Source organism: Sinohyriopsis cumingii, chromosome 10 (genome assembly GCF_028554795.1).
Source record: "Sinohyriopsis cumingii isolate HCF-2022 chromosome 10, ASM2855479v2, whole genome shotgun sequence".
Taxonomy (NCBI): Eukaryota; Metazoa; Mollusca; class Bivalvia; order Unionida; family Unionidae; genus Sinohyriopsis; species Sinohyriopsis cumingii.
Genome location: NC_142970.1, coordinates 84,113,015 through 84,139,360, shown reverse-complemented (window position 1 = coordinate 84,139,360; position 26,346 = coordinate 84,113,015). Strand labels below are relative to the sequence as shown.

The 26,346-nt window shown below is 37.2% G+C and overlaps 1 protein-coding gene across 1 annotated transcript in view; it reads right to left on the bottom strand.

The window, feature by feature from the left end:
- Nucleotides 1-24,523, bottom strand: part of LOC149790488 (cardioacceleratory peptide receptor-like) — a gene marked incomplete at its 5' end in the record, with an annotated part of 115,401 nt that extends 90,878 nt beyond the window's left edge. Inside the window, 2 exons of the mRNA XM_089971392.1 lie at nt 22,191-22,388; nt 24,385-24,523. Of these exons, the coding sequence (XP_089827518.1) occupies nt 22,191-22,388; nt 24,385-24,523 (337 nt within the window). The remainder of the gene's footprint in view (nt 1-22,190; nt 22,389-24,384) is intronic.
- Nucleotides 24,524-26,346: the final 1,823 nt, after the last annotated feature.

Below are 26,346 nucleotides of genomic sequence, written 5' to 3'. Positions count from 1 at the left end.
ATCTAATTGAAATCGCCAAATATGGCTTCGAAGAAAGAGGTAAATATTTATCTCCTAGATCTCTAGATCAATATACCGAAGATGAATGGATTCCTGCTGTATATTTTGCTTCAAGGGGGGAAAGTGTTGATTTTCATCATCCTGGTTACCAATAATAAAAATAAAGAATAAAAAAATATAAGAAAGAAGAAGAGGAGAAGTTCGAAGATGTATTATCGCCATCGTCACATGGGCAAATGTATTCAAAATCAAAAACAGGAAGCGGATATACCATTTGTCCTGACAGCGTCGTCAACGATGTATCTCGCCTTGAAATATTAATCGGAGGAAAACGAGCCGGAAATAATTCTTCTGAAATAATTAACGAGGCCTCAGATATTTGTCAGCGATTGCTTCGCGGCGGTGTCATTGATTCCTACATTTACAAAGAGCTCGTTGACGAACTCATCGATTAAAACAACACAATTGAAATAACATGATTGTTCACAAACATCAACGCAGACCTAGACAGGTCCGCATAGCTAACTCTCGATTGCCTGTATATAAATATATTCACGGCAATGGATTCGGCGACATCGTTAAAAGCCTCGTCACGCGAGTAGTCCCTAAAATCGGACCCGCAGCTAAGCAAATTGCATCAAAGGCAATAGGAAAGATCGGCGAGACTGTCATCTCTGGTATTGGTAATTTGGCCAGCAAAGGCTTCGATGTTGTCAAAAGTAAAATATCAAATTTAATGCGTAAAAAAAAGCAGCCAGTCAAATTACCTAGCACCAGCGAAATGCCCCCCCCCCCCCCGAGGTCAGTAAAGCTATAAACGACGCAGCAAATAAAAAAATAAATGACCTAGCACAGGAAGTTGCTAACACAAATTTCGCAAATAATCTAGCAAAGGAAGTCGCGAACACAAGCTTCATAGGTAGCGGTCTTCGTTTTAGATGAAATTCTTAATAATAAATGTTCGCACAAGTGTCAAACGAAGTGTTCGACATGGACGAGCCTGTGGGTAGAGACACATCCGTGCGTGATTTCCAGTATTTCTCGTACGACACAGTGACACCAAATGCGACTAATCGCGTTGAAATTCAAGTTCACGATACAACAAGATATTTTCTTCCATCTGAGGCGTATATCGAATTTGTTGGTAAAATTGTGAAAAGCGCTGACGGTGGCAACTACGCAGAAGGTGCTAAAATTGGATTCGTTAACAACGGTATCATGGCTTTATTCAAGAGCGCCACTTACATGATCGATGGAAGAGAGATTGAATCAATCACGGGCAACGTTGATTTAGCAACGACGATAATAGGCCTAGCTAGGTACTCTGATGATTTTACCAGATCGGCTGGTCCTAGTATGATGTTCGCCAAAGATAACTCCAACCATGCTGATCATGACCAGTATGTTGTCAGACAACCGAAAAATCGCGCTGATCCTCCTGTTGCAGTTGCAAATATCGAAGACATGATTATTGACACCAATAAAAATTACAACCTCCGATTTGCCACGCGAAGAGCTATGTTAACAGGAAATGAACGAAATTTCTCCTGTGCAATTCCGCTATCTCACATTTTTGGATTTTGCAGACATTTCAGGAAAGTTATTTACGGAGCGAAACATACGATCTCCTTTGTTCGAGACGACACAGGCAATGACAGAGCCATCTGGAGAGGAGATGGTGTTGCTGATCCGGGTAAGGTGGTCCTTACCAAATTTACTTTGTGGATGCCAGCGATAGTCCCATCGATGCTTGAGGAAGAAAGATTATTGTCATTCATGAATCAAGGTGGTAAGTCTGTTATGTCCTGGTTAACAACCACGACCGATTCTATCGACGTTAATATTGACGGAATATTTACCTGGCGAATTGCATCACAGCAAGGCGTCTCGGCACCCAGACATATCTTTGTGGCTCTTCATGCCGCAAATAGATACGATCAAACTCACAGTCACATGATATTCGATACATTTAACGCAACAAACGTGTCGTTGAGGATAAACGGGCAACAAGAGCCATCCGAGGAAATATCGATTGATTTTGCCAATTATTCGACGGCTCGCGCGTATCATCGCTTGTTAAGTTTTATGGGTCGCGATCAAAATATCGATACCGGATTGCAAATATCACAGTTGGATTTCAATACTCGCTATCCTATCTATTACTTTTCTCTGGAACATCTCGATTTGGTAAAACAATCTGTCCTTGATATCCATTTCAAAGCCAGAATTAGCACAGGTGGAGCAGCAAGGGCAATCGCGGTGATTCTCAGCGATAGAACAATGATCTTGGAAGGCATCAGTGGCAGAATGAGAGTCATCGACGCTCCTGTCGAAAAAATGTAATAAAACCCAGATTTTTCTAAATTTAGATTAAAATAATATTAATATGCCATACGAACACGTCAGCGTAACTCTGACCCCGGGTCAGGTGAAAAAACTCCAAACAGCAACAGCAAAGCGATGCGGTGTGAAATTAACCCTGAAAAACGATCAAATTCAGGGTGGGCCTAACAAACTATCGCTAACTAGGGGTCAACGTGAACGCTTCACCAAAGCCAAATCAGCGAATTCCGGCGTTCATGTGAATCTTAGTATAGGCGCCATCAGAGATATGGTCAAAGTAGGTGGAATTTTCCCTCTGCTAGGATTATTAATTCCCGGGTTAATAGCAGGTGCAAAAGCGGCGGGGTTAGGTGCGGCTGGGGCCGTAGGTGCTAAATTAGCGCATAAAGTAATGGGAGGACGATACGGTAAAAAAGAGCGGTAATTTAGATATACCAAAGATGCTGAATATGCTTCCACCCGAGAAGCGAATAGGGGCACTTCTCGGTATGACCAAAAATATGTGGGAGGTTTGAAGAATGTCACCGGAGCAGCGGGAAGAGAGGCACAAACGAATCCTGGAAGAAGCAAGGAGGAGGGAGGAAAAACAAAAAACAGGAAACGGCCTAAGATTGGGACGACCTCCTCTGTACGGATCCGGCCTAAGATTAGCACGCCCTATTCGAATTTAGATTTACTCAGCGAAGCAAAAAATAAAAAAATAAAATTTTTCAGAGGCGTATTTATGCGAAATCAACTACCAGAAAAACCAAACCCCACCGAGACAGGGATAATAAATCTCGATTCAAGTACCGGACCTGGCACACACTGGGTCGCCTACGCGATTAATCCTCGCGAAGTCGTTTATTTTGATTCGTATGGAATAGCGCCACCCAAAGAATTCGTCAATTACGTTTCAAAATTAAATATTCCGATTTGGTACTCGACACTTCCGACGCAGACGTTAATGGATCCACCGATATGTGGTCCAGAATCAATTAACGTTCTCGACGCAATTTCAAAATCATCCGGTCCGTATCATAGAATCGTATTTAAATACGCCATAGATAAATATCATGGTTGACATTTACGGTAGATCTATCTACAGGAAGAAGGAAATAACCGACGTCGATACATCAAAATTTGCAACCAGGGATGATATTAACAATCTTCTATCGCTGTCAGAGGTAGATCCTGGCGAAGTTGCTATTTTTCAGAGCCGTGAAGGAAGATTACAAACAAGTAACGTAAAAATAACCGATATAATCAAGCGGGACGAATATAACGATCGTATTAATCAATTTACCAGCCTGTCAGATTCGGTAACAAAATCTATCGCTGACGTCGCCGATCTTATCTCGAAGTTACCCTCGAAGGTCAATATCGCGGACATGGAAAAAAAAGACAGCGAATTATTAGCGGCGTTGCTTCTGAAGACTGATAAGACATTACACGACGATCTTCAGGAGAGAGTGACAAAAAGATTTGAGAGGCTAACTAGAGATCTTAAAAAACTCGACGATACCTCAAGTAAACTTGGTAAAAAAATCGAGGAAGATATAAAAACGTTCATCGATGTTTCCTCCGCTACACACAACGATCTTAACGTAAAAATAGTGAAAATCAGCGAAGATATTAATGATATTCTCGCCGAAATTACCGAAATAAATGTTATGATGAGTCAGAAAAGTGATAAAAATTACACGACGATCTCAGTGAGAGAGTGAAAAAAATCAACGAGGATATTACTAAAATCAACAATGAAATTAACGTGGTACGTGAATTGGCGCGTCAAAAGGTTGATATATCGTTACATGACAGAGAAATTCGAGATTTTAACACGAAACTTCTCGCCGCAACTACAAAAATTGACCAAAAGACCGATACAACATCACACGACGATCTCAGTGAGAGAGTGAAAAAAATCAACGAGGATATTACTAAAATTAACAATGATATTAACGAGGTACGTCAAACCGCGAATGAAAAAGTCGATATAATATTGTATGGCGCAGAAGTTCGAAAATTGGAAGCGGAACTTCTCGACGCAACTACAAAAATTAACGATATTAACACAAAAATATCGCCATTGAATCTTCCAAAATTGACACGTCTTTACGTGCCAGATCAGGTGGTAACAAAAAATCATTATTGTAATTTAACATTTGTGATAAAAACACAGAATATTACTTGGACACCCGAGAATAACACACTTGGTTTTACCGCGCCAATTGCTGGCGTATATCGAGTATATCTTATCTCGGTGGTAAATTTCAATGTAACAGCAGGTATCCATAAAATTTACGAATATTATCCCGGATTTTTTATTATTTCTATAAATGAAGATGTCACGGAAACATTTACGCTATCGCCACCAGATAGAACCGTTACAGGACCAGTTATATATTATGTAATTTTCGAATATTTATCCGGATGGAATCCAATTGGTTATAATAAATAATTAATAAATGACCGCATCGGACTACCGTTACAATCAGGCGCGTTCGTGGCAGGATTCGCTAAAAAAACTTCTTGACGAGTATCAGGTAAAAATAAAGAAATACCAGCGTAGATTAGTTACCATCGATGTTGCCGTGTACGCGGTAAGCGCAATAGTCGCCGGTGCGGGAATAATCTTATCCGCGGTAACAACAATCGCGCCGATCGTTGCAACGATAGTAATATCATCAACAACAACAATCGCTGGTGTTCTCAATATCATCGCAAAAAAATATCCTCGTGCACAAATGAGAAATTGTCCCTGTATACGAGTAAACTATCCCAGGTCAACGAGGCGTATTCGAAATTATCATCGTTGCTTTCTGAGAGTCTCAACGACGGCGTTATATCCGATCTAGAATTTTCAGCGATGATAAATATCTACTCCGAGACTGAACAAATAAATATAAATAATGTCCGAACTAACTCAAATCGTGACAAACACGACGCAACCGATAACAACACTGATATCGGCAAGCTCAACCAAACCAGAATTTAGTATCGATTTTCTAACGCCAATTAGCGTCAAGGAAATTGCATTATCGCAGTTACGTGTATATAACAGTTGGCCCAATGTTAGATCGAAATCGTTCGGCAAATTATTGTCAAACAATTCGCTTGTTTTTACCAACAAAAACAAACCCGATGGAACTCCCGATTGGATCTTCGTTGGTATACCAACAGGCAGTTACGAAATTGAGCAAATCGACAAAGAATTTACCAGTAGAATATCAAATATAACCGGCGATGCTACACCAGGAATAAAAATATCCCCACACGAACCAACAATGTCGTCGATGATCGAGGTAAAATCACCATATATCGTTGATATTTACCAACCATCGATTAGGACCGTACTAGGTTGGCCCGAAATCCCACCTCTGGAAAAACCAGATGTTTTTATTCCAGGTTTATACAGGGAAGCTCCTCCAGAGCAACCTGAACCAAAAAAATCTGATTTTACCACCGATGAAGGATCGTACGGAGGTATCGTCATACACATGAATCAAGTCGGGAAGGCTATTAATCTCATTAACAAACATAAATCTGACTCAATAATATTTGCTTTTACTTTCAAGGGTGAAGGAATTATTTCATGGTTGCCTCTCCCCAAAATCCCCCCCGGCGTGGAAGTCGTCTTCGTCGGTAAAGATAAAACTCCGATAGCCCCAATAGAAGGTATCTTTATAAGAGACACCATCAGTGAATTTAATCAAGAACATAAAATTTATTTATCTCAATTGCGAGTATTATTCCATGAATGTATCTTAAATAAATCAAACTTATGTAACTTAATTACCTATTACGTGAAATTTTTAAATCAACTCGCGAACGATCTTGAATATTATCACAATATGTTCATTCAGGCGATAATTGATGATATATCAATTGCCGATTACGTTCTTCCTATTAGCAGCTTTAAGTTGATCAGAAATTCAGGAGAGAAACAAAAATTTATGAAAATATTCAAATTAACCGAAGGAACGCTACCAAATTTCAAATTCCCCGGTTATGATGTTGATAAAATGAGAAAATCCGTCACTGATACCATCGACGAGTTATTTCCAAAATTACACGCCGCATGGGCTAAAAAAATACAATTAGCATTGTTTCTCAGACACAATAATGATCCATCCGAAGGGGGACGGCATATTTCGCCTGGTATCGTTAATATAACGGAAGTTATCGCGATTAATCTTCACGCGGATGTTGTTGAAAATAGCTACAATGTGGATGCGTCTGTGTCGGAGCAGGCACAACAGGGATTTATCTTGTATTCGTTTTCATCTAGCGATTCTCCCGGTTATTTGATAATAAAAGAACCGGTGAATCCGTTTTATCTGCGATGTCACAATCGATTATTATCGAGGATAAATTTCAAACTGACGGATCAAAATGGAAATTTGCTTGACATACGCGGAGAAACACTAAATATCAATTTATTGGTGAGATCGTGAAAAATCTGTCCGCCAGAAAAAAATACCAAAAAAAAATAAATAAATAAAAACCAGGAAATTTTTCAAAATTAGCAGATTTTTTAATTTTTTTTTTGTGATAGAATCTTCGATTTTAATTTTGAGATTCTTCGATTTTAATTCAAGAATCAGGAATCTTTGATTCCAATTCTACTTTCATCGACCAGCTTTTTTAGCTGTCTGACGCGCGAGCTGGTAATTTTTCTCGACTCATACTCGTCTGATAAACTCGATCTAACTTTTTCTACCAGTGTCGATAATTTAACGAAATCCTCGATTTGATCATCGCTGACAGTCGCGAGCGATTGGTACATCGCAATCTGGATTTTCTTTATAAATTTGTATTCAGATGGTAGCGTGTACCTGTATTCGAGTTTTCCTTGGACGATAGTCTCAAATTCGGGCGGGATTTTACCTGCGTCCAAATCCGAAGATAAATTTATATTTTTATTTTTCAGATCCTCGATGGCTTCGATGATGTTGTTTACGTTTTCCTCGTTCATTATATAAATTTTGTAATATTTAATTAATTTTCTTCGGATATTATCGGAATATAATAAAACTCGATCCACTCGCCAATTTTATAGGAAAATGTCGCGTTATATATTCTTTCTGCTGCAAGTCGCACGGAATTCGGATGAATGCTAAAATACCTTGCAGCTGCGTACATCGACGTGAATACAATTTCCTCATTTGTTTCTTTGTTCATTGATTTGACCGCCTTAGCTGATCGTACGCCGCCGGTATTACCAAATTTAGAATTTTCACTCGGAGTTACCACTCGAAGATTGGATATTTTATTATTTAGTTTATCTCCGTCAATGTGGTCGATAACAAGGCCGACCTTGATCGGTCCGTGGAAACATTCGAACACAAATCTATGGTTGTAATAACATTCATGTCTTTGTTGTTTTCTGCCGGCGGTAAATAATAGATAACCCGAATTACAAACATGGCCGACATGTTTCTTTGTTCTAATATTCCTGACGATGCCGTCGGATGACGATTCATATCCCGTGATCGTAGGATGAGATTTAAACTCGGAAATCATTTTCTCTGGAATTGTTGATTCTGGAATCGCTGATTTTGGATTCATTATATAATAATTATATGTCTAAATCGTTATTTGCTTTGAATCGATTAATATAATCTTCTTCGCATGTTATCACGAGGAAGATCTTTTTTCGTAATATCGCCGTAATTTCCGATAATTTTTCCCTCTACAAGCCAGACACAATCGGGTTTTTCCTCGCGTGCCAACTTGACAAACTAAACAACGCTGTGGTCCTTTACTGCCACGCCGAATCGCATGTATATGAGCGCCACAATAATCACCTCTACAAGATTTATCGCAAAATTTTGTTGAGCCGATTGGTATCCACTTGCATTGATTCATTATAATTTAAACATATGTCTAAAATATAATCGATGGATGCATTTGATCTTGATGAGGCAGAATATATTATACCTGAGGTTGACCGAGCGAAAAAAGAATTTTTGACGATGGAGCTGTTCACACCTGGTCGACTTGGAAAACGAACTCTGTTGATGCTACGATGAATCTGGAACGAGCCAAGAAAATAATCGAGCACATAAAAACCGAGCATAAAGAAGAGCGATTTATCTTTGGAATAAAATTTATCGCACAAATGCCTGACGATACTTGGATTATTCGCGATAAACGAGATCCAGTGCGTGGCGGTAAGAAAAACGTTGTTCTCGATAAAAACTCTAAGCCCGGATTGTTACTTGGAATCGATGGCCCTTATTATGCTAGATCTTATCCAGCCAGCGCTGTTGTTTATGGAATTTATCGGCTAAATAACATCCCGGATGTGAAAAACCTACCTACGATGAAAGAATCACCGATGATAAACTGCGTGGCTGAGCGTGTTATCGAGCACATGAAAAACGCTCGACGTGGATCTGGTTTGACTCAATTGAGGCTAGATAAAATTAATGCGTGGGCAAGTACCGTCGCTGATGGTGCATCTGTGGACGATGTAGCTGCGTTGAGCAAAAAACTTAAATTTCCAATCACGGTGAAAACGTTATCGGGAGAAATATTATACTCGTCGCCGTATAGATCCCGAGGAGCACCAATCGAGATTGTCGATCACAATTCCCATGCGTGGTCGCATTCGGTAATGATATTCCCGCGGGATCGTGTGGTAAAATTTTATCCTGTAGATGCCGCGAAAGATAATTCCGATGCCATGTTCAGATTTATCAAAAAAATAAGCGCATCTGATCCAATATCGATATGGTTGTTTTCGAGTGAAGAAAGATACGATCAGTTTATTTTACCATGTGGCGATATTTACAGGGACGAAATATTACACGAATCAATGAAAAAACTTGCGGTGAAATATTCGTCGAATCCCGATCAGTTGCTAACGAATTGCTTTACAGTTCCGTCTGTGGCCGCTCACGCCGCTAGAGAGAAAAACTCGTGGAAGCCTACAAGGAACGAATTTCTCGCTGATATTCAACTTAGCTGTATCGAGTATGGCCATGGTGGTTTGTGGAATACCAAGTACGATTTCGAAGATATGATCTCCGTTGACATGAGCGCGTGTTATCCTGGAAGTTTCCTCGGATATGGCGATTGTGCAGATTATTTTGCTAAATTCGGTCATCCTACCAGCGAGTTGACAAGGGTAGCGATTAACGGACCATTGCCTGATTTTGTCATGACCGGATTCGCTTGTGTTACGTCGTTCAAGTTTGTTGAAAATTTACATAAAATTTGTTATATTTGGTTTGGCAGGCATTTATCTCAGCGTCGCTGGGTCCCTACAGTGTTATTGAGATATATGCTGGATTCGTCGATGTTAGTGTCGTTGACGGTGAGTGAGGCGATTATATCCTACAGAAAACAAACCGACGTGTGGCTACCGACAGACTGTGACAACGCGAAAGATATCGGAAGAAAAATAATTGGTAAATTTACTCAAGGTGGATCTGTTGATCACAAACATCGACACGCTAGATTATTTATCAACGACGCCGAGATGGATTTTATAATCGCCGATACGGTATCAAGAGGAATATTTTGTAACAGAGAGAATATTATGATTGATGGAACAAAGTTAGGTACCGTGATTAGCTACCTTGACGGAGAATCAGCGCAATATACGCATCTATGATCATCGATGCTCGCCTATGTAAGTATAAAATTACTGTCGATGATAAACAAATTTTCTGATATCGCAGTAAGAGTCGCGACAGATTCGTTCTATATCGATAAAAAATATCAATACAGGCTAGAAAATTTAATCACCGATGGTAGCTCCTGGGGAACTTGGAGGATAAAAAATGAAGATATCCTAGATTATTGCGAAGACGCCGATGTTGAAGATCGCGATGAATTTCATCAAGGTAGATTTGGAGAATCTTCGATTCTGGAATCTTCGACAGCCGCATCTGCGTTTGACCCAATTTCGCGCAGTAAATTCGTTTACCTGAATGGACCTGGCGGTAGCGGTAAAACAACGCGAGTAATAAACTTATTTGCAAATTCCGATATGATTGTGTTGACTCCGACTCACAGATTAGCGCGAGAAATAAAGCAGCTTGGCGTTAATTCATGCACGTATCACAGTTATTTTAAGTACAGTGGCGGATCATGGGACTCGGCTCGTATGGGCAATAAATATATCAACAAAATCATAATATTCGATGAGATTTGCACGGTGAATTTAGATATTTTAAAATCGATCTTGACTTGGTTGGAAGGGAAAAATACCGCTGTGATAATGTGCGGTGATCACGGCCAACCTAATCCTATCGATGGTGAATCGCCTCACGAATGGCTCAGAAGTTTTGTTGACTATTATGAAGAAATCGACGCTGATTATAGATCTACAGATATTTTGTTGACCGAGTTTAAAAAATTAATTCGATTACAACCGAATAAGATTCAGTGTGACGTCATGAGGAAAATAATCGACGAGACTCCGATGAGCAATTTTCTAAATTTGTGGCGTCCCGATCATCTGATCGTTGCTAGTAGAAAAATTATTCGTGATATTATTCAGGAAATGCTATTCAAGCTGCATTGCGAGAAATTTCCAACGCTGCAGGTACCGTTATGCTATAGGCCCGCTAATACTAGGCGACAAAATATTAATATTATTTTGCCATGTGGAAAGGAAAAAAAGTTGGTCTTGAATGATATTATCTTTGTTGATATTAATCTTGTCAATGACGCGATAAATGCAGAAAAATCACCGTGGAAATTAGGCTACGCAACAACGATACACTCGTCGCAGGGATTGACCGTAGATGGACAAGTTTGGATCGTCGATGACAGAATTTCTTGGTCAAATTTTGGTATATTTAGCCGTATCGAGAGTAAGAAAATTATCTCAACTAGGACGAATTCGAGTAAATCACATCAGTGACGCTGGCGGTAGTTGAGTCTCTTCTGGTACTATTTGTAATTCTTCCTTGGTAAATCCGCGTTGAGGCGCTAACGAATCTAGGATATAAATCGCTGGTCTTCCTGACGATCTTGTTACGGCTGATATTTTGTGAGTTGTAACGCTCCAGGTTGGATCGGTTGCTCTTTTTCTGCCTCCTTCAGCCTCACCTTCTTTATATAAATACCTGACTGTGACGCTACCTAGTACAGGTTGAATTGTGGAATCTCGCTTTAGGGGTATATTCGATTTTGTGATTGCAATTGCGGGTTTCATTGCTATTGTTCGAGTTACTTCGTTATTTAGCGCGTTAATTACCTGAGACAATCTTGATACCCAATCGTGAGATCGATTATCCTGAATAAATTCACGCGCGTATTGGTATCCAAATAATCGTTCTGCGAGCGTTTTATTGAATCTTTCGACGATGGCTTGATTGCGATGAACACCTACGATACCGCGTCGGATTTTCACGTTATTTTTTTTCATCAATGAGGTAACCGCGCCAAGAAATTCTCGACCTGGATCAACCTGGAGAAGATTTGGCCATGTTAACGAGGATCGTGAATAAATTTCGTTAAATGCCTTGGCAATTTCCGTTGCTGTTTTATTCGATAATGGCTCGGCTTCTTTATACCTGCTAGCGATATCAACGATTGTCAGGACATATTTATATGTGACTCCGTCAACGGTATCATGAGGAAGAAACATTAGATCAGCTTGATGGACCTCGTTGGGTACACTGACGGTGAAACTCGCGTACGGTATTTTTTTAGGTGGAGGGAGATATATTTGCCAAATTGCCTGTTTTGATAGCCACGATTCAGCGACGGATTGTTTTACTTTAGCGGCCTTGGCAAGTTTGGCAATTGCTGATTTTCCTCGCCAAAATCCTCGCGGAGAATAATATATTTGCTCCATATTATTTACCAGCACCGAATACTAATTTGCCTTTCATCGCGCCTTTTATCAACCAGGATGCCAATTTCTCTTTGAAACTTTTATCAGGAATCGCGTCTAATGCGTGAATTAGCTTGATATCAGCGAGATGCCTTTGTTGTAAATCCCCGCTGCGATATGCGAGATCGTGATCGTAACAAGCGTTATCGATAGCGTTTACTGGATTTTCATCTTGTTTGGGTTGGTTATTATCATCGAGTCTGATATCGAGTCTTGTTCCGGGTCCACAATAATTGTACCCTGGTAGATGCTTCTCTCCGGGATATTTCGCCCAGGGCAGCCCAGGTAGATTTTTCATGGAGGCGGCAATGTCTCCTCCGGTTCTAGTTTTTTTTTTACGAATCTAAACTTGCGCGTCTTACAAACTTCACATTCTCCTGCAATTGCGTTCCTGTTGTTGCGTGTAACGATTTCAGTCGGATTTATCGTAGCTGTGTGCTTGCGGCACTTCACACAATATAGATCCATGTATTTTATTAACATGAATGTAATTGATTTTTCAGCCACGAAACGACGCGAGCAGGTGAAACATCATGCGGTATTACCGAATTCGATCAGAATGATAATCATCGGCCCGTCAGGATCTGGTAAAACGCAATTGTTATTGAATTTGATTATGCGATGGCTGAAATGGGACAAATTGTACTTGGTTGCACCATCCGTTGACGATCAACGTTGTTATCAAGTGTTAAAAGAATTTAGCGACAATACCGACGAAGGCACAATCGAATTCATCACAGACATCAATGAAGCTCCATCCGTGGAAAATTTGGACGGCGATATTAATAATCTTGTTGTATTCGACGATGTTATGCTGGACAAGCAGACCAACCCGGCTAGGATATTCTCGCGTGGCAGACACAAGAACACCGATGTTATTTACGTGACACAGAGATACACGCAAATTCCAAAGGTGATTAGGGACAATTGCAACATTTTATCGGTGTTCAACGGCGTAGACACGCACACGCTGAGAAATATTCATCAGACCTGGTGCAACGGCGACATGGATATAAATAAATTTAAAAATTTGTTCAGCCGCGCTCAGGCAACGCCGCACGGTTTCATCACGATAAATCTTTATGATCCACGCAGTCGGTATCGAATTGGTCTTGATCAAATTTATTCATGAAAAAGCAGCCCAACCATGCAACAAAAAAAAAATACACAAAAATTTATTCCCCGACATTTATTTTTCCTGTCTCGAACGCATATTTACTAACACACATGGCGCGACCACCCGATGCACTTGGTCTGAAATGCATGAAAATTAGCTTCCGTAGAAGGCTTTATTTTTGAATTCTGAGGCTTCTACGGAGAAAGTTCTCGTAGGAAGCTTTATTTGGTCTGGACGCACTGGTCTGTTAAACTTCCCTGCTGCTGTATGGTTATATAACTATGGTTATATGGTGGTGATCTCAAAAATGAGAAAATCATGCGACCTAAATTTCATAGTTTTTGTCTTTAACGTGACTGACGAACTCACTTCTGGAGACTAAAACGATATCACAAACTCGTGTTCCTAACTATCACTACGAGACAAACTCTCGGTATCAATTAAGATCGATCTAAAATACAATTTAGATAAAACGTTGAAGTATACCTATTCTAAAATCATCCATGACGAAATTGTTCTCAGTTGTAATAAGATATATTTTATGTTTCTGATACGATATCATCAGTATTACAAGAACGTATCACTTGACATGCGTCAAAATTAAATTACTCATGCACGGACCCCGATTTAAATAAACATATGCAAATTGAATTCTTTGAGATTTTGCTGCATTAATATCTTTAACTAAGTCTGCCACTTCGAGTTTTGATCGGTATTGTTAATCGGTATTTGCTGATAACTTCAATGGTTAATGAAATGGACATGTTGGCTCTTAAATTTCAACGCATCTCACAAATATTTGTTTACGCTGGCGCACTTTTCATGCCTTGCTACATGAATCCATAATTAGAAACATCGTCAGCGGTGTGCAAGCTTTTAAAATGCATTACTTTATAAGATGCTGCTATCTGCGGAGTGTTTGTTACACATTTAGTTTGCGGAGTATTTGTTACACATTTAGTTTGCGAATGTTTGCGAATAGAGTGTACATGAATGATTCCAACGCTTCAAGAGGATAGGCAAATGTTGAAATTTGTTCCTTGAATAAACAACTTTTGGCAAGAAAATACTAGCATGAAATACACCTGAAAAACTAAACAAGGTGCCTCTCAATGTATTATTTTTTGGAGGTAGGGTTATTACTTGAATATGAAACGATTTTCTAAGAATATATTAATTGGGACAAAATACAAACAAATATACATGCAACTGGCTTTGAAGATAATTTATGCGATGACATGAACATTTTATATTTAGTTTGAATCATGGATTAGTCGTCAATCATTCGCTTTAATAAAGTTCTGTTCGATACAGAACCAGAAATACAATAGAAAATCATATTATCCGATGTCACCTGAGACATCCTTTAGTTCTGATGTTACATACATCAGTGAGAACAAGTCGATGGACACTAGTTTAATTCGGATTAATGCACAGTTTTGGATATTAGCGGTTCGGGCTTGTACTATACTTTGGGCTTTCGTGGTAGTCTAGGCCGATCTTGGACGTACATCCAAGGTCCATTTGAACATTTAGTGCTGAGTGACAGTTGATACAGCTGAACAAATGACTATCCTGAAGGAAAATGAAGCAATATCTCTGAAAAGTAGAACCATCATCTTATAGAATCCAATTATGATAGAAAGTCGCACAAGAAAATAGCTCTGAGAAATATTGATTTAGTTGTATTACCATGTAACACTTTAGAATGGCTTCAGTCCAGTTTTTTGGGGGGTTGTTTCCATCATCTCTTCATCATTGCAATTCCAGAAAATTGTCTCCACACCGTTGAAAATATAATCCTTACATTGTTTATTAGCATAAACATACACGTTTCTTATTTCGTGCATACCTACACAGTAATAGGAAGGAGGACCGCATTGCCAAAGTACTGTAAATTGTAATAAACAATAACGTAACATCAGCACTGTTTTGTCAAAGGCGTGAAAAAACTTGCATGCATTTAATTGTTTCAGTACTCTTGTAAATCGTTGGTTTATATATTGAACAGGTCGTTGCTGAATTACACGTCGGTATTAGCTGTATTTATAAAACAACTGGCATAATCGCAAAATTCCACTTTTCGTAAAGCTATTTTAAAGGAAGATTCGCAGTTTCCAAAATAAAGATGCCGGATGTCGTTGGTCATTTCAGCGTTAACATCATTGACATGATATTGCTCATTCAGATACTATAGCTAAAAAATAATCATTTATCTCACTGTAAACAGGTCATTTTATATGCAGACATATGCAAAACCTAAGCTAGGAGGAAGACCCCATACGCCACACTCGCTCACATATATACACAGCAATGACAAATTCAGCATTTTTTAAAATGTATTTGTTATCGCAGGTGTATACGAATTTATATTATATTTGGTGTCCAGATATTATATAAATCATGAAAAATAAATCAGTTTCAGTTGCCATTATATCAAAAGAAATGATCTAATTTAGCGTCTTGTTTCCAGGTTCCGTATGATTGAAATTTTATCAGAAGGAAACGCGAGCTTCGACTCACGGAGCCAAAACATGGACGGTCCATGTTATTAATATTCATCACTTTTGGATTTCCCATAGACTGAATTAATGATGCTTGGCTCCCCTGGCACGCTGAGTCGTAAGCGGATAGTGCCACTGTGTCAAGATGTATTTCAGTTATATTTCAGAAGGATATTGATGTTTTGCCTAGCAATTGTCTGAGGTGAAACGACTTTTCACATAGTTGGCTTATACGTAATGCCCAGTCCCAAGTTAATAAAGGTATTTTTCATTGAATGGTGAAAGCAATTATTCTGTCTTCTGAAGTAAAATAGAGGCTAAGACAAGACATATACCTGCCCTTATCTCATTTGGGAACATAACTCGTCTAGTCAGAACTCCAGCATTACAAATAAATGTACTGATTTGCACAACCATTTATACTCAAAAATATTTGAGAAATAATCCATTGTGTGCTTGTGGTGAATATAGAGAAAATGCATGTCAATACATATTTATTTTCAAATACAACATTGAATGGCGTAAACAAATTTCAACAGAAACTAATCTCAGTATACCATTCGATGTTTAAGCGATTGTCAATATTCGATTATTTGACGTGTTCCTAACATGTATTAAAACAAGTATCGCTTTGTACAGTTCAGGAGCACGCACAATAAGATTATTCATTTCAATTATTTAATGCCCTTTTGATAAGAGGGACATAATGTTCTTCGTTGTAGCCATTTATTTTCTTGTGTATGTATTTCTTGTATTTTATGCCGTGACCGATTTCTGCGACGATTATTCATTTTTTATTCATTCCCCCTTTCTCTCTCTCTCTCTCTCTCTCTCTCTCTCTCTCTCTCTCTCTCTCACACACACAGAGCACACTTTATGTTTGTCATATATAATTTTCACAGAATCATTTATGCATACATATAACTGAGCGAAATCGTATTAATTTACTGCTACCATCCATGTATATTTTTTATCGATTTTATGGGAAGGAATAATTCTAAATTCTGCAAACATGTAGCCTGATCATTTCTGTCAACCTTTATGACAATACAATATGTTTATACTAAGCCTTTATTATTATTATTATTATTATTATTATTTCAATTTATGATATATTATTTTACACACAATAACACACGCTCATTGACATATATCTATTTTACGCACGTATGGATTTGTCATGGATACTTCTCATAGTTTATTTTATTTTGTTTACACCTCTTAATCTTCTTACATTTTGTCTTCCATACACGTAACATTGGTATAGCTGCATATGAATGTTAAATGAATGTGTTAAAAAACTTTCATATATATATATATATATATATATATATATATATATATATATATATATATATATATATATATATATATATATATATATATATATATATATAATTGAAGCCACATAACAATGTTTTTGTCTTCCAATCTGTGTTTTGCTATTATTTCGTAGCATTGGTGTTCTCGTTTAATTTTACATGTAGGATGCTATGGGGTTTTACACTTCATGAGAAATATTATTTATACATTGTATGCACATATTGTTCAAAGTTTGGCAGAAATTGTTTCAATGGTACCAGAAAGGAAATATAATGCATAGTTGACCGTGCTTGAAATAGAACATATACAACATATCATGAATAAAAGCTGACTGAAAAGTGTGATTGAACACAGACGCATTTTTCAGACTCCAGGGAAATAGTAGAGTCTTCCCATTTGATACTTTTAGGGCTGACGAACATTAGGCGCATCCATGAAGAACATCCCCTTAATGACTGTAAATACATTTGGAGATAGAGAGGAATGTTTTGTTGTGTCGCTTCTGCAACTTTTGACCTCAGCTCCGTCTATCGGTAACATTGATCGAGTATTTACTATACCCTGTTATCGTTGAGCCATTCTAGAGTCTGGTTGACCGAGATTTGAATCTGAGTGTGACTATGATGTGTAAATGAAGAAACTTAAGAGTCTATAACAAAAAGCAATTTATTTAGCTTAGACACACGTCCTGGAAAAATGATATGTGATTTTTGTCAACCACTATTCTAACTTATTCCCAAAGTGTATGTATTTATGTACTGAATATTCATCTCGTCCCGTGGGAGAAGAGTCTTGAACATGCTTTGAAATACGGCTTTGAAATACTTTTTGAGATTTGAACCGCTGACAGTATTACACGTAAATTCAATTCTGACAAATGTACAGATGCAGATATGTTATTGATCTATGTCACCAAATACGTGTAGCACATAATCGATCCCTATCGGCTGTCATCCATATGCAAGAGAAAGCTAAAAATGGACCTGAGTGAAAAAGGGAGAGAAAATGAAAACGATGTGTCACAACTTTGACACTTTTATGTTTCACTTTACGGTGCATTCAGAAAAAGGAACTAACTCACAAACATACAAATCAAATATATCCATTTGAACTGAAAAGAAATACAATTTATCGATTGATAATTAATTAGATAAATTTAGTAAAAATATAGAATTTCGTCAATGATGACTGTAGCGTGAATTGAGAAGTTATAAATTGAACCATCTCACGGTTTTAACAGTATATAAGCTCAACACGTATCCATAAACGATCCAGTAAAGAAAAGAAATAAGGCATATTTTTGTCTCTCTAATTATCATACTCATATTGGCCTAATTCGTATGTGTTTACAGTCTTTAGAGGCAGAGATTAATACTCGAGACTAATTTTGCCCATCAATATTTTATCCTCGGTGTTGATCTGTCATTTTGGCCTGTAATTGTGATCCGGCGTGATGATACTAATTGCATATAGAGTCAACAAAAATCAGACGTCTCTTGACTGCAGAGGAGAGTGCAATATTGATCAAAATACACGGCACTGTTTCATTTGCAATTTGTTTCTTCCGAAAGTGGCAAGGGGTGCCCATATATTTCATTCGGCCGACATGCAATCAAAAAGAACTTATTGCAGGACCTGTAGGGCAAATAGCTGAAAAAAATAATCATTTCAGGGTCTATCGTATATCAAAATTTTGACGGGCAATACAATTTCTGCAGGGAAGACATCCATAATGGGAATTCAATGACTTCTTGTTGCTCTAAAAAAAAGTTGCTTTTCTCTCCACTTATTTGGATAATTATGTGAAACTGTTTAAAGGCCAATCTAGTATTCAAATACACAGCATCATATTGTTAGAGTTATGTATTGATTACGTGTATACTATACTATACTATAATATAATATAATATATTATTTTAATATATTAATGCAATCTATCTGTCTATCTATCTATCTATCTATCTATCTATCCATCTATCTATCTATCTATCTATCTATCTATCTATCTATAAAGAAACAACATTTGTTTGTGTGATAAATCGGGTTTTAATAAAGACTGCACAATCATAGTTTTTTCAGGATAAAACAGTCTGATGTAACCTATTGTTGTCGCGACCAATTCAAGTCTGATATTGAACGTAAAAATTTATAAACTCCTTAATCGTCAATACAGTTATGACGAAGAGGACAATTTTAATTCCACATAGTAAATTGCTTCTACTCAAAACCTCGAGGATAAGTAAAGACCCAGACAAACGCGTATAATCAGCTTAAGATTATTTTTTTCTCGGCATATTAGATAATGTATTCAAGATTAATTTGGGGGAAACTCGTTGATTCCTCGAGGTCACAATGATTTATAGAACCAGATGCTTTTGCCTAACTTTATTTCCTTTTCGACGAGCAGCATGTAGCCTAATCGAGCTACTAAAACATGGGTATCGTCCAATATGTCTGAAACACTGAATCGTATTTATTTGCTTTGAACTGATAGCACTGGACTGTATGCTTTTTATTTACCATAAATAATCAGCAAATGTGCACTCGTGTCTCGCAAAAGAGATTTATATATAACCTATTGTCTGTCTGGTTAAAATATACCTTGCAATCGTAAAGAGCTCGGAATTCCGGGATGCAGCTCACATTCGCTTGTAGATTTATGATTTCACTCCACTACTGGGATGAGTTAAAGACTGCTCATCTGATTGGTTCAGTGTTTCTCTGATTCATTTTTAAATCACCGAATATATTTTTAAAAAACCAATATATAAAAAACAACTAAATCAGTTGGAAGTTAATTATTTTTTTGCGTTTTCTTTTTTCGTATTTTTGAAACAAAATACCTTGTCAGAAGCTTTCCCATTCACGAGTGTTCTTAAAATTCACTCATGTCAAATACAAGAACAGACATGAAGACTTAATAATGTTTACTTCTTTCCCTTTTGTCAGCATATTTCAGTTTTGTAATTTCATGGGTTTAGTTTTTGTAACCTTGTCTTTGTATATGTTTTTAAGTGTTATCTAATATTTAAAGCGCTTAGAGCTTCTAAACATTAGGCGCTGTATTAAGTCCAGTTAATTATTATTATTATTATTATTATTATTATTATTATGCAATAGTTTTAGGCATGCAAACTTATTACAGAAATCTTACTAATTTCGAGATCACCGACATAACGGAGAATCTAACGGAGGCAGATACGTGATAATGTTCTGTTAAACTTTTGATTAACCAATCAACTCATAGATTTCACATTAATCAAATAAAAACATCATCCGGAACATTACGTTTTATCGATAACTCTCCATAGCAAGAAAAAAAAGCATTATATGATAGTTTGCCAAAAGATAGCGAACAGGGATTTACAAAGATCGGCAGAACAAGGGCTTTAATCCGAACTTGCTCGATATATTTATTTAAGTCAATTAAATCAATTTGATCTGCTAGACAATAAATAGTGTTTTACCTAGTGCAGTTGTTAATCGTTAAAGAAACACAACTCACACTCTCTTTTTGAAACAAATCATTTCAAACTGCAGTTATAGTCCATACGGCATCAGTTAAAACATCAATTAAGATTCTTAACGTTATTTGGTTGAAAATAGGAATCGAATAGAAGTGCATCTTTCAAAATGCAATACAAATATGCAGTGCTAGTGTGCACTATTTTTGTCAATGTTGCAATAAGTCCAATAATGGTATTTGTTTATTCGAGCTGTGAAAGTAGACCTCGTACAATAAAGTAAGATGTATTGGTTTTCCAGGGTTCTTCCTCCACCATTTATACTGGCCACCATGTATCCTGTGATGAACAATGGCGTTAAACCCTATAACAACAACAACAACAACAAGTCAACAACAAAGTTCTACTGGGAACAAACTTTAAAATATATTGCCTTAATACCGTAATAGAAGACCATGATCATCTCTTATTCTGCAATAATCTATCTTTTTCTCAATCTTCAGTAGATTAATGTGTGTTTATTTTGTTTACATTTTTACTTTCTATAATTTGGTTCCCCTCCCCCTTTTTTCTTCCTCCATATACATCATTGTATTTGAAAGGTGGAGAGCCAAAATCCATTTGTCACCTAATTTATAGACGTTCAATTTAGTATTTCGTGTAGACAAACCAAACCGCCCTGCTTATGCGCCGTACATTTAATGACATTTTATGTTTTCACATGTGGTTTGTATGATTTAAGTACATTATACAATCTTCTTGATAATATCAATGATTTACCATTTGTATGAATCCATTTATATATTTATCTTTGATATATTTTTCATAGTGTGATCTGTTATTGATAATCTGTGTGATCTGTTATTGATATTCTGTGTGATCTGTTATTGATATTCTGATTCTGTGTGATCTGTTATTGATATTCTGTGTGATCTGGTATTGATATTCTGATTATGTGTGATCTGTTATTGATATTCTGTGTGATCTGGTATTGATATTCTGATTATGTGTGATCTGTTATTGATATTCTAATTCTGTGTGATCTTTTATTGATATTCTGTGATCTTTTATTGATATTCTGTGATCTTTTATTGATATTATGTGTGATCTGTTATTGATATTCAGTGATCTGTTATTGATATTCTGTGTGATATTTTATCAATATTCTGTGTGATCTGTTATTGATATTATGTGTGATCTGTTATTAATATTATGTGTGATCTGTTATTGATATTCAGTGATCTGTTATTGATAATCAGTGTTCTAGTTTTTCTTTTCATGAATTATTGTGCTGACGTATCATACAGATTCATGCGTACACACACTAAACATTATCATACAGGATGGCCATTTTGAAAACAATCTTTCCTCTACTGAGACTCGAAACCGGGTTCGCCGGTTTATGGCACATATTGCCTTGCCTGCACGCAACCCAGGCATCCCTTGGCTCTTGTGTCTTATAATTACAGTTGTTCACTCATAATTTAATTGCGTGCCGAACAATGGCATTGAGTTAACCATTTATTATAACTGAGCTATATTTTCTAATCTGAAAACAATTTAAATTTTTGCAGTTGATCAACATTTACGTGTTCACTTACCAACTCCAACCATACTTAGAGGCCTTGCGATGACGTCAAGACGGTCAATACTGAGCGCAACAAGAGCATACGTAGCTCCAAAGGTGGCAAGCCCCTGCGCGAACTTAACAAGCTTGCATCCAACATTCCCAGCATACCATACGATAGTTACCTTCCAAATGATGTCGGTCAATACAAATAGCCAACCGACGGATAAATCTGTCCGAAGAAAGAAAGAGAGAGAATTTTGGTAGGATCAGTAGTTTGTATTGACGTAATAATCATTAATGTTCATTTAGGGGATCCAGTTTTGAGCATCGTGCGTTCATGCATGTGGATGTATGAAAATGTATATAAGTAAGTATATGGGTGATATTACGGGTATGGGAATCCAACATTAGAGACAAAAAGCAGACGAACCTCGTTTGGGGAGAAATACACGCATTGTTAAAAACAGGCATACATTCTTCGGGGGAACAAATCAGACAATACCCCTTGTGACAGGAAAGAACCTACCTAATTGCAGACAATGACTTATTATTAAATTCATGTATTTATTACGATCGAACATCTGTATTATTTTATTGAAGGAGAAAAGAGCGATATATATATATATATATATATATATATATATATATATATATATATATATATATATATATATATATATACACATACTTTTGTCTCTGACTGAAAAGGAGTCTCTGTTCTGTGCTTAATGGCCAAGATCACCTCATCACCATCACAAATCAAGGCAGGCTGGATAGAACAGAATACTGGAAATGCTAGTTGGATACTCTGTACTGAACAACACGTTGAGTCTTTGCAAATGGATGTTACGTCTCACATTATATTGCGTAGATAGGGACTGCAATTTGTTTTAGCAATTTTCCAATCGAAATACATCTCTTTCTGCCTCAGACAATCAGAATGGGAATTGATGAATTAATCAGGACGCGTCATGTACCTGATATTTCAAACCGTGGAATTGTGCATATAGTGATCCAGTGGGTGTTGAAGAATAACATTTACACGTTTTGCAACGTTAGACTTAATTCCAGTAAAGTTCAGAAGAGCACCATATGGTGGTGGACACTATTTTTGAGAGTGGGTATGTCGCCGTTCCTTATGTCAATAACGACAGTAATGCTGATGCTACTGCTCAACCGATAACATTATCAGTTCAAGACGATTACCTTGACTTGATTCTCCTGATTGCATGTTATCATAGCAGGTATTTCAAAATATTACTGACATCACCATTGGTTTTGGAATGCCATCATTTTGTAATAGAAGCTGGAGACGAGTTTCAAAGATATACAGATCAGAATGAGGAATGAACGACTTTCATACAACAAGAAGAAAAGAAGATGAAATAAAAAATGAATACGTCAACTCTCAGAGTGAGACCAGAGAAAGAGTGGATGTAGTACATCAGACCCTAAAATAGATAACACACCTATATCAGATCTCCTTGGCAAACACGATAGAAAAAATAAAGGAAAACAAATCATAAAAACTAAAGAGGAGATCTGAGAAAAATCTAAATCGGCCTTAGGACGTTCGTTTGCTTTTTTCCTGTCCAAAGCGAATTACTATAACACTGTTCCTGGCTAATAAAGTGTTTAATTTCCTGCCAAACGAGGTTCATCGCTAATGTTGAAATCCCGTCCTTCCATAAATACGCTATTCTTCTGCATAATTTGATTTGTCTTCAATTATGTACTTATAGTTACAAAGTGCCGATGAATGAATTTAAATAGCGTGTTTAACCGACATCAAATAGATGAATGCATGCATGTATGAATGTATATTATTATGCGTATGAATACGTCTTCATAGCTAAATCTTTTATTAATATAAAACGTTTGATTGATCTATTCAAATAAGACTTATTTGGTACGCGAGAAATGACTGTGAGAAAGTGCCTGTGACCTATTTCTTGTAATTAATAAACTCATCTCAGAAAGGAAGTCTTCGATTAATTCACCTTATGCACATCAATTTTTGCATGATTACAAAGATGAACACAGCAACAACAGACTTGTCTCACATTTGTTATTGAAGCAGTCGAAGCTTGCTTCTTGTGTGCCGTTAAGTCCCTATTTATTACTTTAGCGCTTACTTAAACACCAAAAAAGTAATGCAAGTAAGATTAAGGAGATCCAAATAACCATAACAAAAAGTGAAAAAAATGAGACAGAATATTTCTTACCTGCACAAACTAGATTGATCATGAAGAAATTCATTCGAGATCTTCTCTTTCCGGATAGGACAATAGCCACCAATACCAATGTATTCCCAACGACAATCATGACGAAAACAGTACTCAAGTAAACCAATTGTTCCGTCTGAAAGAATAATAATATTCGGAATTAAATCTTTTTAATACATGCGTATTTATCTATGGCTACTCGAGGAGCATGTATTAGCTCTTCTAACATGCTTTCTGTCGTTTAGCTGATCAACTGGTGCCACATCGAAACCCAGGCATGTATGGGGTACTACCTGAAGTGTTACCTAGACGGGTTTGTGTAGGATACGTATGCTTCTTTTATAGCTTAATTTAGATCGTATTGTCAAGAATACAACATTCACCATGCAAAACAGGTTTAATAGAAAAGACTGTTGGATGGAGCGCAATGATACAGATTGTCAGCAAATCATTTAAAAATCTTGACTTAAGAAATATACTTTCAAGATCAGGCAAAAGCGATTCATTTGCAAGGTCTATGCATGCGGGAGTTGACTTGAGACAGCAGTGTCATTCAGAAATATTGACAATGGATAGAACAATAAGATGGGTTTGGTCTCAATGTTTCTCTTCTTTTATGTGCAGTTGTGCGATCCTGGCAACATATGGCGTTTTTCTAATTGAAGAATCGGGAACAAAATAAAAAATAACCCGTTTTACCTATTTAAATTCAACTTCAATATCCAGGTAAAAGATTCGTCTTAAGACAACAACTATCAAGCGAGAACTTGGCGCTTGTGTGATGAGTGAACAAATTATTGAAAAGAACCAAGCAATGTTTATATACAGGAGTTGGTTGCAACGAGTAACTGTCAGGTGAAATCATAAGAATGCTGGTAACCGATGACTCAGCACATGATGTACTTCTCTTTTGTTGGTGATTGCCGTTGGTGTCAATTTGTAGTTGGACCTTCTAGCTGTTACTCATTTCTACTCTACGATATGGATATGGATACGTATTATTAGATTTCGTGATGCTAAAGACATCAGGAGTCATGTGTGAAGTCATTTTTCAAGGTGTTGAGATCTTTTTGAAGGAATAGGTGATCATTGTAGTTACAACTATCAGCGTCGGTATTAGGGCTGTGCAGGTCCAGTGCAAAATAGGGAAATTCACTGAAGCAATTTTGTGAGATATGCAAAAGAAATTAAAGTTTTGTTTTAACAACCAGATTTAGTTTTAATGATTTGCTTTTATTATAATCTGTTTTAATAAAACCCTAAAATGTTCGTCCCCAGCCATTCAGCTTGAGACCCCGGTGCGTTCGTACCTTTCGCACCTTGCCAAGGCAGACACTGTACTATGTTGATACTCTAAGCATTTCGTCAAACAATTATGTGTATCAGGGACATAGATGGATCAAGTAGTGTCTCCTGGTTACACTAAATTATACACAAGCGGATGTTTAAGTGGGGCATCCTAATACAGCCTGTTGCCTCTGGCCTTGTATGCATGAATCAATTCACGTCTAGATGTCTTTCTTGGTTCCATCATATAATAGTTTGACCTGATTAGGAAGAATCGGATATGGCTATATTGACTCGATTCTCTTTGTTCATGTTCATGGCAATGTCACGTGGTCACGAGGAGCTGTCCTGGCATACACACTGGTTGTCAAGGTGGTCAAGTATGTGGAACCCTATGATGTATTCGTGGATGTACGTTGCACACAGCTGGTGTGGCAGGAAGACGCTTTGCTTCTTTTTTATTTTCGAACAAACAAATAACAGCAAAACAACAAAAGTACCAGTTAATCATATTGAGACATGGAAGACATTATGGCAATATCAGCCGATGGTAGGGTCACCACCTAGCTTCTCAATGTGAGATAAAAAGTTAATATGGTACATTGTCCTGTTTGCCAAACATTAAAAGCTGTATTCGTTGGAACACGGCAATGTATCTACTACTAAGTTCTCCAA